This window comes from Vipera ursinii (assembly GCF_947247035.1).
Source record: "Vipera ursinii genome assembly, chromosome: 1".
In the NCBI taxonomy this organism is placed as follows: Eukaryota; Metazoa; Chordata; class Lepidosauria; order Squamata; family Viperidae; genus Vipera; species Vipera ursinii.
The window spans coordinates 333,609,063-333,621,571 of NC_139512.1; the positions used below are offsets into that span (position 1 = coordinate 333,609,063).

Here is a 12,509-nt window from a genome sequence, read left to right on the forward strand (position 1 = left end):
ATGGCTTTAAGGTATTATAGTCCATGTTGCCTAAGATTGCAGATTCTGCTGTAGTAAGGGGGAAAATAGGTGACAGATCTATAAGCATGTAGCATAACAGCATTTGTGGATCCCTACATACAGTATTTCAAGAAATCAAAATGCAGATGATGCAGAGCTGGAAAACAAAAAGGTCCAATAGAAGATAATATAAATAATTCATGATTGAACTGTGGAGTCACAGTGAACTCTGAGCTTGATTGTTTGTAGATATTTTATTACTCAACTAGGTAATATCATCAATGGCATTGTAAATAGGGTTTGTTCCTTGTTCATATAGTTAACTACCAAGGAGAAAAACCACACCGCCACCAACATAGGCAGGGCAAGCTATTCTATATAAACAAGGAACAAACCCCACACTCTCTGTCACTGAAGATGTTACCTAATTATGTAACATCTGTAAGCAAAAAAAAAACCTAGCTCAGAGAACACTGAGGATTCCACAATGGCTAAAGGGCAGGAAAATTCATGCCAATACAATTTGAATAATGGCAGTCCATTTGAAGCTCTGGGTATGGACATGGCATATATGTGAAATAGTTACTATTTCCATTAAATGCATTTCATGCTTAGAGAACAGCCATTGTGTTTCTGGGTTGGATAAAAACCCCTCACCAAGAATCAAATATGTTTATATTTTCTTGATTCAACTTTTCACTGGTTCATCCTAAACTACAACAAATTCTAAGTAGGAGTAATGCATTTACTCATATTTTTCTCTTGTTTCCTTTCTCTCACTATTTCCTATATTTGTCTTGTCTCCTCAGTTTGTTTCTCAGCTGCTTCTTGGAGAAGGAACCTCTCTCTTTTGCTTATGTTCTGAGATAACATAATGTTGTTCATAATGTATCTACTTTGCTTGCAGAGCTGGGAGAGGAGTCTTTTCAGCCATGAAGTTGGGCAAAACACGTCCCTCAAAAGATGATCATCACAGAAAGCAAGGTATGCATATGCACGCCACCTAAACTTCAATCAAATCAGTGAATTACTACAATCTTGTTGTACCCTGAGACTACAAATTAGCAGTTTCAGACTAAGTGCAAAAGATAGGTACCTCTTTGAATTCAAATAACTCTCTCTGCCTTCATTTTGTCCTAGGAAAGCCAATTTCCTGTATTTACTTGTTTATAGATAGATTGATTGGTTGGTTGATTGCTTGGTTGATTTACAACACACACACACACACACACACACACACAGAGAGAGAGAGAGAGAGAGAGAGAGAGAGAGAGAGAGAGAGAGAGAGAGAGAGAGAGAGAGAGAGAGAGAGAGAGTCTCTTGCATCCAAAAGAGATTTGGGGCAGGGAACAATGAAACCCTACATAAACAAGAAAAAAATGCAACTTTTAATGATCAGCCTCCCTACAGTAAAGAATCAAAAACTTTAGAGGGGCTCAATATTTTAAACTTCCCTAAGAGTCAAAACACTATTTTGTTTAGTTTACAAAATGCCAATAAGATAGGAGCTATCTGTCCTTCCAAGAGAGAGTGTTCTATAGAATTGAACTGCTACTGAGAAAGTCAGTGGCATGGTCCAGACTTATGTATCTTTTGAGGTGAGAAGATGCTTCTACCATAGATATCAAAACTTCAGTTCATGATGACATATCCTGCTGTCTCTACACTTCTCTGAGAATGTGATGCAAATAGCTTTGATTAAACAAAATAATCTAGATCACCTTATCCTAACTTGGAATCCTCCAGAAGAATGAATTTTCACCCATTGCCTTGCTAGCTAGACAACTGGGGGAGCTGAAACTCACCAGTTTGGAGAAATACTCATCCAGGAGCTTTTAATAGTGCCAGTTCTAAATGACTAGATCACAACTCACATACTTCTTTAGGTTTCTCTCACCTTTCTTGAAAGGATGCCCAGAGTTAAAGTTTTGTGATAGTCACTCAAATGTTTTAATTATGACTTGTCTTTCCTGGGCAGATCAACCAGCTATCTTGGAAGCAGAAGATCTGGACCGTAAAGCAATAAGGCTTGGAGGTGGCCTGGATCCAGATACCATCTCCCTGGCATCAGTAACAGCTGTGACCACCAATGTGTCTAATAAGAGGTGAGTACAAGACAACTCAAAAAATGGAGATTGGGTCTACATATGTCAGGGTGTAAAAAAGATGTGAGAAAGAATGAGAAATGTGGCCTTTAACATTAGAGGAAAATATTAACCTATTAAAATGTATTATTTATTTCTATCCTGCCTTTATTAACAAATAACTGCATTTTATAACCTTTTGCTTGGGGTTCAAAGTGACTCATCAGACTTTTTGCTCCTTCTGGATGGAGTTAGGATTTTTGCCTGGTTTATCCATAATGCTAAACTATAAGCCTGCATTTGCATCTCACAATAGATAGATTTACAGGTTGTGCTATCCCACAAAGAAGCCAGCTACACATTGTATAAAATATACACAAAGGGCTAAATGTTATATTCTTATTTATTATGTCATTGTTATTATCTTTCACTATTATCATGGTCTTTTTAAGATCCAAGCCAGATATTAAAATGGAGCCCAGCGCAGGAAGACCAATGGATTACCAGGTGAGATGCTTCCAGACTCTCATTTATGCTATGCAAGTAATATTTGGAGTCCACTGTCTCCACCACCACAATCCTTCTCCAATCAGCATGAATATCTATTCACCCTTATTGCCACCTTTCACAAACTGGTATGCTTCATGGCATCTTACAGGCTCCTGAGCAAGCATGTCCCAAAGCAGGAATTGTTGAAGGCACATGGGGGGAGGGAGTGATATTAGTGCAATTAGTACAACTCAGAAGCAGGTTGTGCTATTGCAGCATGCTTAACCCATGCTTAGTAGATCTGTGCTTGATTGAATCAATGCAACTGCTTTGGTTCACACAACATTCTGAAGCATAAACTTGCTAACCACAATTTAGCATAGTATGTTGTGTGAAGCAGTTATATTCTCCATCCTGCTTCTAGCTGATGGAGCAGGATTACTTAATAACAGAGATCCCCTTTCAATCAGAATAGAGCTGGAAGGAACCTTAAAGGTCTTCTAGTCTAATCCTCTGCTCAAGCAGGAGACCCTTCTATACCATTTCAGACAGGTGGTTGTCCAGTCTTTTCTTAAAAACCTCCAGTGTTGAAGCACCTACAACCTCTTAAGATGTTGCAAATTGACAAGCCTTTCTGGCTTTTGCACAGCACCCATAGGTAGCATGTAGCTCCTTTTAGGAAGGAAATGAGAAGAAGGAAATTAGAAGGAAGATGATGGATCTTTGGGAATGAATCTAACTATGTGTTTCTTTTTCTTCTCTCACCAGGTCAGCATCACAGTTATTGAAGCACGGCAGCTGGTGGGGCTCAACATGGATCCTGTGGTGTGTGTGGAAGTGGGAGATGAGAAGAAGTACACATCCATGAAGGAATCAACTAATTGCCCCTACTATAATGAGGTTAGCTTGCTACTTGTAACAACTGACCTGTCAATTCCTTCTTGATGGATATTCAGGTTAGAAAAAAACCTCCAGCAAATATGGAAAAAAGAGGTTCCTCCTAGCTATCAATGAGGCTTGGGAAATGATTTCTGCAGGAGGGCTGAAGCATTGCCTATCTTCATAGGCAAGTGGAGAAATTCCCACCAAGAACTCAGAATATTAAAAAGAGGTGAACTGGAGCATCTTTGTCAGTACTTAGAAAAAAAATCCTGATATAAGCTTGTTTAGTATTTAGGTCAGCAAATTGATTGGTGGAAAGGAAGTGCAGGACCATTGTCCCAAAGATGCTTTTTCACGAGGCAACTGGACTTTCTTGTTTTTCTTTGAAGATGTTTCGCTTCTCATCCAAGAAGCTTCTTCAGCTTCTGAGAGTTGAAGAAGCTTCTTGGATGAGAAGTGAAACATCTTCAAAGAAAAACAAGAAAGTCCAGTTGCCTCATGAAAAAACATCTTTGGAATAACTATGACCTGGATGACTGAGAATCTCCCTAGACAGCAGGACCATTGGATATAATAATGGCTATATTGTTTATCACTGGAGAAGAGCCTCATGCTGGGAAAGGTTGAGGGCAAGAGAAGAAAGGGACGACAGAGAATGAGGTGGCTGGATGGAGTCACTGAAGCAGTAGGCGTGAGCTTAAATGGACTCCAGAAGATGGTAGAGGACAGGAAGGCCTGGAGGAACGTTGTCCATGGGGTCGCGAAGGGTCGGACACGACTTCACAGCTAACAACAAATAACAACAACAACATCATATTGTTTATCATGTAATCAGGGCTAATGTTTCTGCTCTTCCTATTTACTGTATTACAGGTGGCAGATTAGGCCAGGGCTGGACCTTTGTCTTAATTCCTGCCTCATAAACACCACCTTTTTATCTACATTAGCAATTTTTATTTCAAAATATGAAAACTACATGGCATTGCATTTCCAACATAATGCCTGGGCTCAGTATGTCCAAAGGCACTCCTCTCTCTTTCTAAACATTCTTAGAAAATAAAAATAATGGGGATGAGGGGTGGGGGTTATACTGCAACATTTAGTCTGGAAATAGTGAATGCTCATCCACCTAGAGCAGGGGTAGGCAACCTCGGCTCTTTTATGACTCATGGACTTCAACTCCCAGAATTCCTGAGTCAGCATAGCTGACTCAGGAATTCTGGGAGTTGAAGTCCATGAGTCATAAAAGAGCCGAGGTTGCCTACCCCTGACCTAGAGTAATTTACAAAATAAAGTAGAGTAATTTACAAAATAAAGTAGAGTAATTTACAAAATAAAGTAGAGTAATTTACAAAATAAAGTATGATTCCATTAGCCAAATAGTAAAATTGTTTTCATTCAATTTTGATTCTCAGGTTATGATTATATTAACATGCTTTTTCATTGCTTAGAACCGGGGTCTTCATACTTGGTGCTTTTATGAATTGTGGACTTCAACTTACAGAATTCCTCAGCCAGTGTGCCTGGCTGAGGAATTCTGGGAGTTGAAGTCCACATGTCATAAAAGGGCCAAGTTTGAAGACCCTTGGCTTAGAAGTACCACAAATGTTTATTTAGCCTTACCATTCTTCTCCAGTCTCAAAGGTGCTTTTTCAAAAAGCAACTGGACTGTTTTTTCCTTGAGGAAGAAGAAGAAAACATTTCACTTTTCATTCAAAAGCTTCATCAGTTCTGATGGTGGGGGGTGGGGATGGAAGGATAGGTTCTGTTGAGAAAAGGAAAAAAATAATCCAGTTGCTTTTTGAAAAGCCACCTTTGAGACAACTATGGCCTGGAAAACTGAGAATCTCCACAGACGTTTTTCCGCAGGGTTCTGAGGAAAACCCTGGGGCTGCTTTGACATAGGGAATATTTATGTCTTTCTCAAATTAGCATCCTATCCCTAGATTTGTTTTACCAGTGCTCCTAGTCTGCCTAAGGGCAAAATTAAATATTGGATGGCCATATTTTTTTAGACAATCAAACTGTAATGAAATATGTCTGGAGAAAACAAAATGACTTACTATTTTCATTTTATTCTTTATTACTGATCGTTTCACTATAAAGGACCTTGGTAACCCTTTTATCTCTCTCTCTCTTTTTCTGTTTCAGTATTTTGTCTTTGACTTTCATATTCCCCCAGATGTCATGTTTGATAAAATCATCAAATTATCGGTGAGCAATGTTTACCTCTCAGTTCACTTTCTCAGTTGGCACAGTCCCTGAAGCATGACTGAAGAAGAAAGTATTCCCATCTTGAAAGTTGGTAACCTGAAATTCAGTTAGAGTTGATATGGATAAATAATGGGGAACGTAGCTCTCATTTGAGCTGAGCTTGGAACCTGATGACTTCATATTCAACCATGGTGGTGAAGTGGTTAGAATGCAGTATTGCAGGCACACTCTGCCCATAGCCAGGAATTCGATCCTTACCAGTTCAAGATTGACCCGGGCCTTTCATCCTTCTGAAGTCGATAAAATGAGGACCCAAATTGTTGAGGGGCAATATGCTGACGTTGTAAACTGCTCAGAGAATGATGTAAATCACTATGGAGCAGTATATAAGTCTAAGTGTTATTGCTATCCATCTCACTTTGTTGGCACCAATGTAAATATAGTTTGCCATTGCCTCTTATTGGTGTTGATTTTCAGTTTACATTAATGTTTATCTATTTATCTATTTAGAATTACATTTTTGACAGCACAGCTGTCTTGAAAAGTTAGTAGAACTAGCAATCTGAAATTATTGCACTCAAATGACAAATCTTTTCAGTAAGATGTGTGCAGTTGCAGCATCTTTGCTTCTCTCCTGAGATTAGCAAAAAGACAATAACTGATAAACAAGCAGAGGGAAATGTGACCCTTAGAGAAATGTGAGCTTTTCCTTAATTTGAACAATTTAATAATAATTATCTTTTTGGTAGCCTGCAATACATGCAGCTTTAGGCTCATTAGCACTTCACCTGCTGAAATACAGCTTTATATTGACATTAACATGATTGTATTTTAATGTCTCTTATATTTCTCAAATGTGTATACTTCATTTTATATTATTTATTTACTTATGGAATAGAATACTAATGGAATAGAACAGAATAGAATGGAGTGGAACAGAACATAAAGGAACAGAACAGAATAGAGTAGAATCAGCATTCAGTCAATTAATTAAAATAGAGGGAAAATTTGTGTGTGGGGGGGAGAAAATAGCAATAGCAGACTTAAATACTGCTTCACATTGCTTTACAATCCTCTCTAATGGGTTTACACAGTCAGCATATTGCCCCCCAACAATCTGGGTCCTCATTTTACCGACCTCAGGCTGAGTCCACCTTGAGCTGGAGAGATTCGAACTGCCAAACTGCTGGCAGCCGGCAGTTAGCAGAAGTAGCTTGCAGGACTGCATTCTAACCACTGTGCCACCATGGCTCTATATAATCCCAACCACTGCAATCTTATTTAGTCACATGACTTTGTTGTTCTGTAAAACAGAGACTAAAATTTTACAGTCCCTCTTTTAAGTACCGTATGTTAAATAGTGTAAAAATTCCATTTAAGAGATACTCAGATGCTCAGAAAAATAAGAAAGGTCTTTGCTTTAGAGGGATGGTGCCTTGAGGTGGAGGCAGAAAAATCTCCTTGGGGAGAACATTCCGTAGGCATTCTGGTGGTGGCAGCTAAATCCAAGGCAGGTTTTTTGGCCATCCTGTGGTCCTCTGTGCCTGAAATTACCTTTGTTTTGTTAAACTGTAGGTGATTCACTCCAAGAACTTACTGCGCAGTGGAACCTTGGTGGGGTCTTTCAAAATGGATGTGGGAACCGTTTACACTCAGCCAGGTGTGTAATGGAAAATAATATTTTGTGGAGGAAAGAGCTGTGTAAGAGAAAGCCTCCTGCTTTTTCTGGTCTTGGAAATTTTGCTTGAGAGGCACTTTATATCAAGAACTCATTTCCATGCAGTTTCCCAGGTCTGTATTCCAGGAGCTATGAAATATCCAGTTTCTACTGACAGCAGAATTAGATCCACCCATGTCTAATGTAGCCTTTCATCAATGTCCCAGCTGGTTGTCAGACCACAGCAAAAGTGTAATTCTTGTGGCCTCCCTTCTCCTCCAGCATGGCCATGGGATTCTCAGAAGCATTGCTTTCCGCTTTTTAAATGTTTATTCTAGTTTATATGTTCATCCAAACACAGTAGATTATATTTAATTAGTCAATAGTTTTGGACTATTGGAGGAAACCACATTCATAAGATGGAATATAAGACTAGATTAAAAAATAATGTCATTCTGCAAATGCTGCTGTGCTCAGACAGGAATGTTTGAAGCCAATGTACTTTCTTCCCCTTTCCTTGCAGAGCATCAATTCTACCACAAGTGGGCCATCTTGTCTGACCCGGAGGATATCACGGCTGGGCTGAAAGGCTACGTGAAGGTTGACATCGCAGTGGTGGGCAAAGGAGATAATATTAAGACTCCACACAAAGCTAATGAGACAGATGAGGATGATATCGAAGGGTGAGAAGTAGGAGTTGCGGGGCAGGGTTGGGTTTCCCCCCATGTTATTGTGAGAAGTTTTATATCCAGATATATTTTATTCTTTATACTGTTTCCATCTTCCCTTAAAATATTAACAGAATCCACAATGGCCTGAGAATCAGTGTCTCCACTAGATAATTAACAGTCAAGCTGAAACTAAGTTAATCAACTGAAATTAGCACACTTCCTCAAACTCCAACTAAGTTACTCAGACCTAATCCACAAATCAAAGGATAAGGTCTGCAAACACAGAGTTAATTAAATTAGGTCTCACAGAGGAACTGCATGTTCACAAGAATAAGCCTACACACACACACAGAGAGAGAAACACACACTTCAAATGCCACCCTAGAAACAGCAGGTAGACACTTCACCTTGGACAAGCTCCCCCTATAAAAATCTGCTGCTGTATACTGTTTCTCTGCAGACTGCCAGTAAAGGCAAACTGTTTTGCTTTTAGGAATAAATATTTCTTCTTTCCTAAATTATTCTTCTGACATTATCAGTCATAGTTTCTTTCAGGGCAACTTTGAACCTGGTTCTGCATCTGTTTGCTGTTTGAAAACTTAGAGAAGGAAAAATGCTCACCTTGTCTCTCCTCAAAATTACCACACACACACACACACACACACACACACAAACACACACACACACACACACACACACACACACAAACTGGTCTATTGGCTTCATCTTTTCTAGGGTACTCTTGGCCAAGAAAGCCACCCTTCATTTGTAATGTTTGTTCTTTGCTATTTTTTTGCACTTTCAATCTCAAATGTCATATCTCGACTCTGCAGTTGTGGATTAGTTTACTTATGGTTTGTTTTTTTACTTATTTTTCTGTTTGTTTATATGATTTATATGGCCATCCAGCTCATGCTGGTGAAAAAGTGGACAGATTTTCACAAATAACCTTAAATTTAAAAGACAGACAGACAGAGAGAGAGAGACCTGGGCAAATCTGTAGTATGAAAATATTACTTTTAAGGCCCTGAGAAAAAGATCTGTTTCCTGCCCTTTTGACACTGAGATAGCAAAGAAAACCTCCCAAGATTGCAAACAAAGGAGCAAAATCTAACTAGGTTGAAGCGTAAGAGATATTCCTTCATGTCCTCTATGTAAGTTTTTTTTTTCCTCTAGCGTAGGGGGGGGGGCATCCTTTTTGTAGCTGAGAATGATACCATCACCACTACCAATCATCATTACTAAAATTTTAGCCATGACAAAACGATAAGGAGATACTATGACATCATGAGGAGACATAAGGTGGGCTTACTATTTTATTTCCCTTTTTTGTTTCAGGGAGAATTTTGAAGTTTTAGAGATGCAGGTAGTACTCAACTTACAACAGTTCATTTAGCCACTGTTTGTAGATACAATGCCACTGAAAAAAATGACTTATGACCACTTTTCACACTTACTACTGTTGTAGCATCCATGGTCCTATGATCAAAATTCAGACACATGGCAACTGACTCATATTTATAATGGTTGCCGTGTCCCGGGGTCAGGTGATCACCTTTCGTGACTTTCTGAGAAGCAAAGTCAATGGGGAAGTCAGATTCACTTAACAACTCAAGAACTGCAGTGATTCACTTAAGAACTGTGGCTAGAAAGGTTGTAAAATGGGGCAGAGTTCACTTAACAATTGTCTTACTTAGCAACAGAAATTCTGGGCTCAGCTGTGGTCGTAAGTCGAGGACGACCTGTACAATAAGAACTGTTAGAAGCTTAATACTTTAAAAAAAATCTTCACCAAAATTCCTAAAGGACCTTCGCTCCTTCCGGCGCGATCTAAAAACGTATTTATTTGAGCAATCTGACCTGGTTTGATGGGTTAGGGCTGGGGTTTTATTGTTTTAAATTTGGGCATTATATTTAATCATTTTTAACTTTTGTATTCTGTTTTTATATTTATTGCCCTGTACACCGCCCTGAGTCCTTCAGGAGAAGGGCGGTATAAAAATATAATATATATAAATATATAAATATAAAAAACCTTGATTAACTGGTACTGCAATATAATCAAAGGGGATCATGCTAATGTTTTCCAACAATTTACCACTGAATTTTAGCAGTATGAGCTGGAAGAACACCACGATTATCAAAAAAAGAACCAAGGCAAGATGTAGCCCATGAGTTACCTTTCCTGTTCTTACACACTTTTGCTCTGTGGTATATAGTTTGCCCATCTTGACTCACATCCACTTCTAATGACACTTCTAATGCCACATTACACTTTTCCTCCAGTTCCTAGACCACCTGAAGCACTGCTTTGAGTATAATTAGTGTTCTTCATTAATCCTTGATTTACTGTGTCTTGCAGGAACCTACTGCTTCCAGATGGAGTTCCTTCAGAAAGGCAATGGGCTCGCTTCTATATTAAGATTTATCGGGCAGAGGGGCTTCCACGCATGAACACTAGCATCATGGCCAATGTGAAAAAAGCTCTCATTGGGGAAAACAAAGACCTGGTGGATCCTTACGCACAGGTGTTTTTTGCTGGACAGAAGGTATGTGATATCCAGTGAGATCTTGATGGATCAGGTCTGACAACCATTCATGTTTATTTTATATAAGTGTGATAAATAAATAAAGTATGTATAAATTTGTGAAATTTATAAATAGGTTTATGTTATCCTAGCATAGGAACTGGCATTTTTAGTAGGGACTCAGATCATTAGTCAGAAGTTTAATTTAGTCCAAGTACCTTAGTGCAGCTTTTCCTAACCTGATACTCTCCAGATACATTTAACAGAGATCATGCTGACTGAAGTGTTATGACAATTGACCTGACACAAACTAATCACACCGTTGTGAAAGACAGATTTCAATTTAGCTCCAAATATGTTTTCAGCATTTGAATATGTGAAATAATTTGCTTCTAAGGTATTAAAAGAATACGAGGGAATCTACATGTGCATTTTCCCAAGATATAGTAATGATAGTCATACAGAGCCTTCTTGTTCGGAGATGCCATATCGCTTCATACTGATCTAGGAAGAGCAGCAATAAGGAAAAGTTAAAAATATGGACGCCCTAATCTATCAGGTTCTAAAATTATTTCAATCTTATGTCCATGGCCCAGGGGAAAACTTCTGTCCAGAAGAGCAGCTATGAACCTGTTTGGAATGAGCAGATAGTTTTCACAGAGATGTTTCCCCCTCTCTGCAAAAGGATCAAGGTCCAGATCCGAGATTCTGACAAGGTCAATGATGTGGCTATTGGAACCCATTTCATCGATCTGAGGAAGATCTCCAATGAAGGAGACAAAGGTAGGGAGGATGCAGAAATTCTGTCTTCAGACACCTTTATTTTTTGCCCACTTAATGGGTTTTGTTCCTATTCTTCATTTTATGGCAAGTTGTCCCCAAATCTAGTTACATTTTTCTGTTTACAACAAAGGTACACAAATGTCTTATAATGGAATGCATTTTAAAAAAAGACTTAAAACTTCAGTGGGTTTGGCCACCATGACTTCCTCACCCTATATCCCTCAATGATAATATCCTGGCAACGTATCTCTTCTGACAACATTCCCTTGTCCAGCTGTACTGCCTTCAAAAAGATCACATGAAGTGTTAATACCACTTTATAATGCCTCGGCAAGACCACACTTGGAATATTGCATCCAGTTTTGGTTGCCACAATATAAAAAGATGTTGAGATCCTAGAAAGAGTACAGAGAAAAGCAACAAAATGATTAGGGGACTGGAGGCTAAAATATGAAGAACAGTTGGAGGAATTGAGTGTGTCTAGCTTAATGAAAAGAAGGACTGGGGGATGACATGAAAGCAGTGTTCCTATAACTAAGGGGCTGCCACAAAGAAGAGTTGATCAACCTATTCTCCAAAGTACCTGAAGGGAGGACAAGAAGCAATGGATGGAAACTAATCAAGGAGAGAACCAATTTGGAGCTAAAGAGAAATCTCCAGACAGTTAGAACAATTAATAAATGGAACGACTTGCCTCCAGAAATTGTGGGGGCTCACCAACACTGGAGGTTTTTAAGAAGAGATTAAACAACCATTTCTCTGAAATGATATAGAGTTTCCTGCTTGAGCAAGGTTTGGACTAGAAGACCTCCAAATCCCGTCCAACTCTGTTATTCTGTTATGCTATTATTATGAGGTATATATGCCTAGACAATATCATCTCCATTGCTACAATTGCAACTTCATCTCAGGCCTACTTGCATCTTCAACAATCAGCAGTGGAAAAGAAATGAAACTACTAGGCTTAAAACATTGGAAATAAATAGTAAATGATAGGTGTGAGCATAACATCAACAGAAATTACCAGACCAGGTTTCCAGTTTGCCACGCAGCTGCTATGGATGGCTGGGAGACTTGCTCTCTCTCCCCTGTCCAGTTTCACATTGCTGGGGGCCCCTGAAAAGGGCCAAAAGTCACCCCAAAGAGGTGACCAGCAAGGAGGGGCGCTCGCTGGATCACGGGAGAGCCACAACTCTCCCAT

The 12,509-nt window shown here is 39.1% G+C and overlaps 1 protein-coding gene across 1 annotated transcript in view; it reads left to right on the forward strand.

Annotated features, from left to right (window-relative positions):
• The window catches only part of OTOF (otoferlin), a gene marked incomplete at both ends in the record, with an annotated part of 162,620 nt that overhangs the window by 91,131 nt on the left and 58,980 nt on the right, over window positions 1-12,509 (forward strand). The window contains 9 exons of the mRNA XM_083378964.1: window positions 908-984; window positions 1,979-2,105; window positions 2,537-2,591; window positions 3,342-3,473; window positions 5,607-5,669; window positions 7,245-7,329; window positions 7,850-8,009; window positions 10,360-10,546; window positions 11,122-11,308. Coding sequence (XP_083235090.1) covers window positions 908-984; window positions 1,979-2,105; window positions 2,537-2,591; window positions 3,342-3,473; window positions 5,607-5,669; window positions 7,245-7,329; window positions 7,850-8,009; window positions 10,360-10,546; window positions 11,122-11,308 — 1,073 coding nt within the window. The remainder of the gene's footprint in view (window positions 1-907; window positions 985-1,978; window positions 2,106-2,536; window positions 2,592-3,341; window positions 3,474-5,606; window positions 5,670-7,244; window positions 7,330-7,849; window positions 8,010-10,359; window positions 10,547-11,121; window positions 11,309-12,509) is intronic.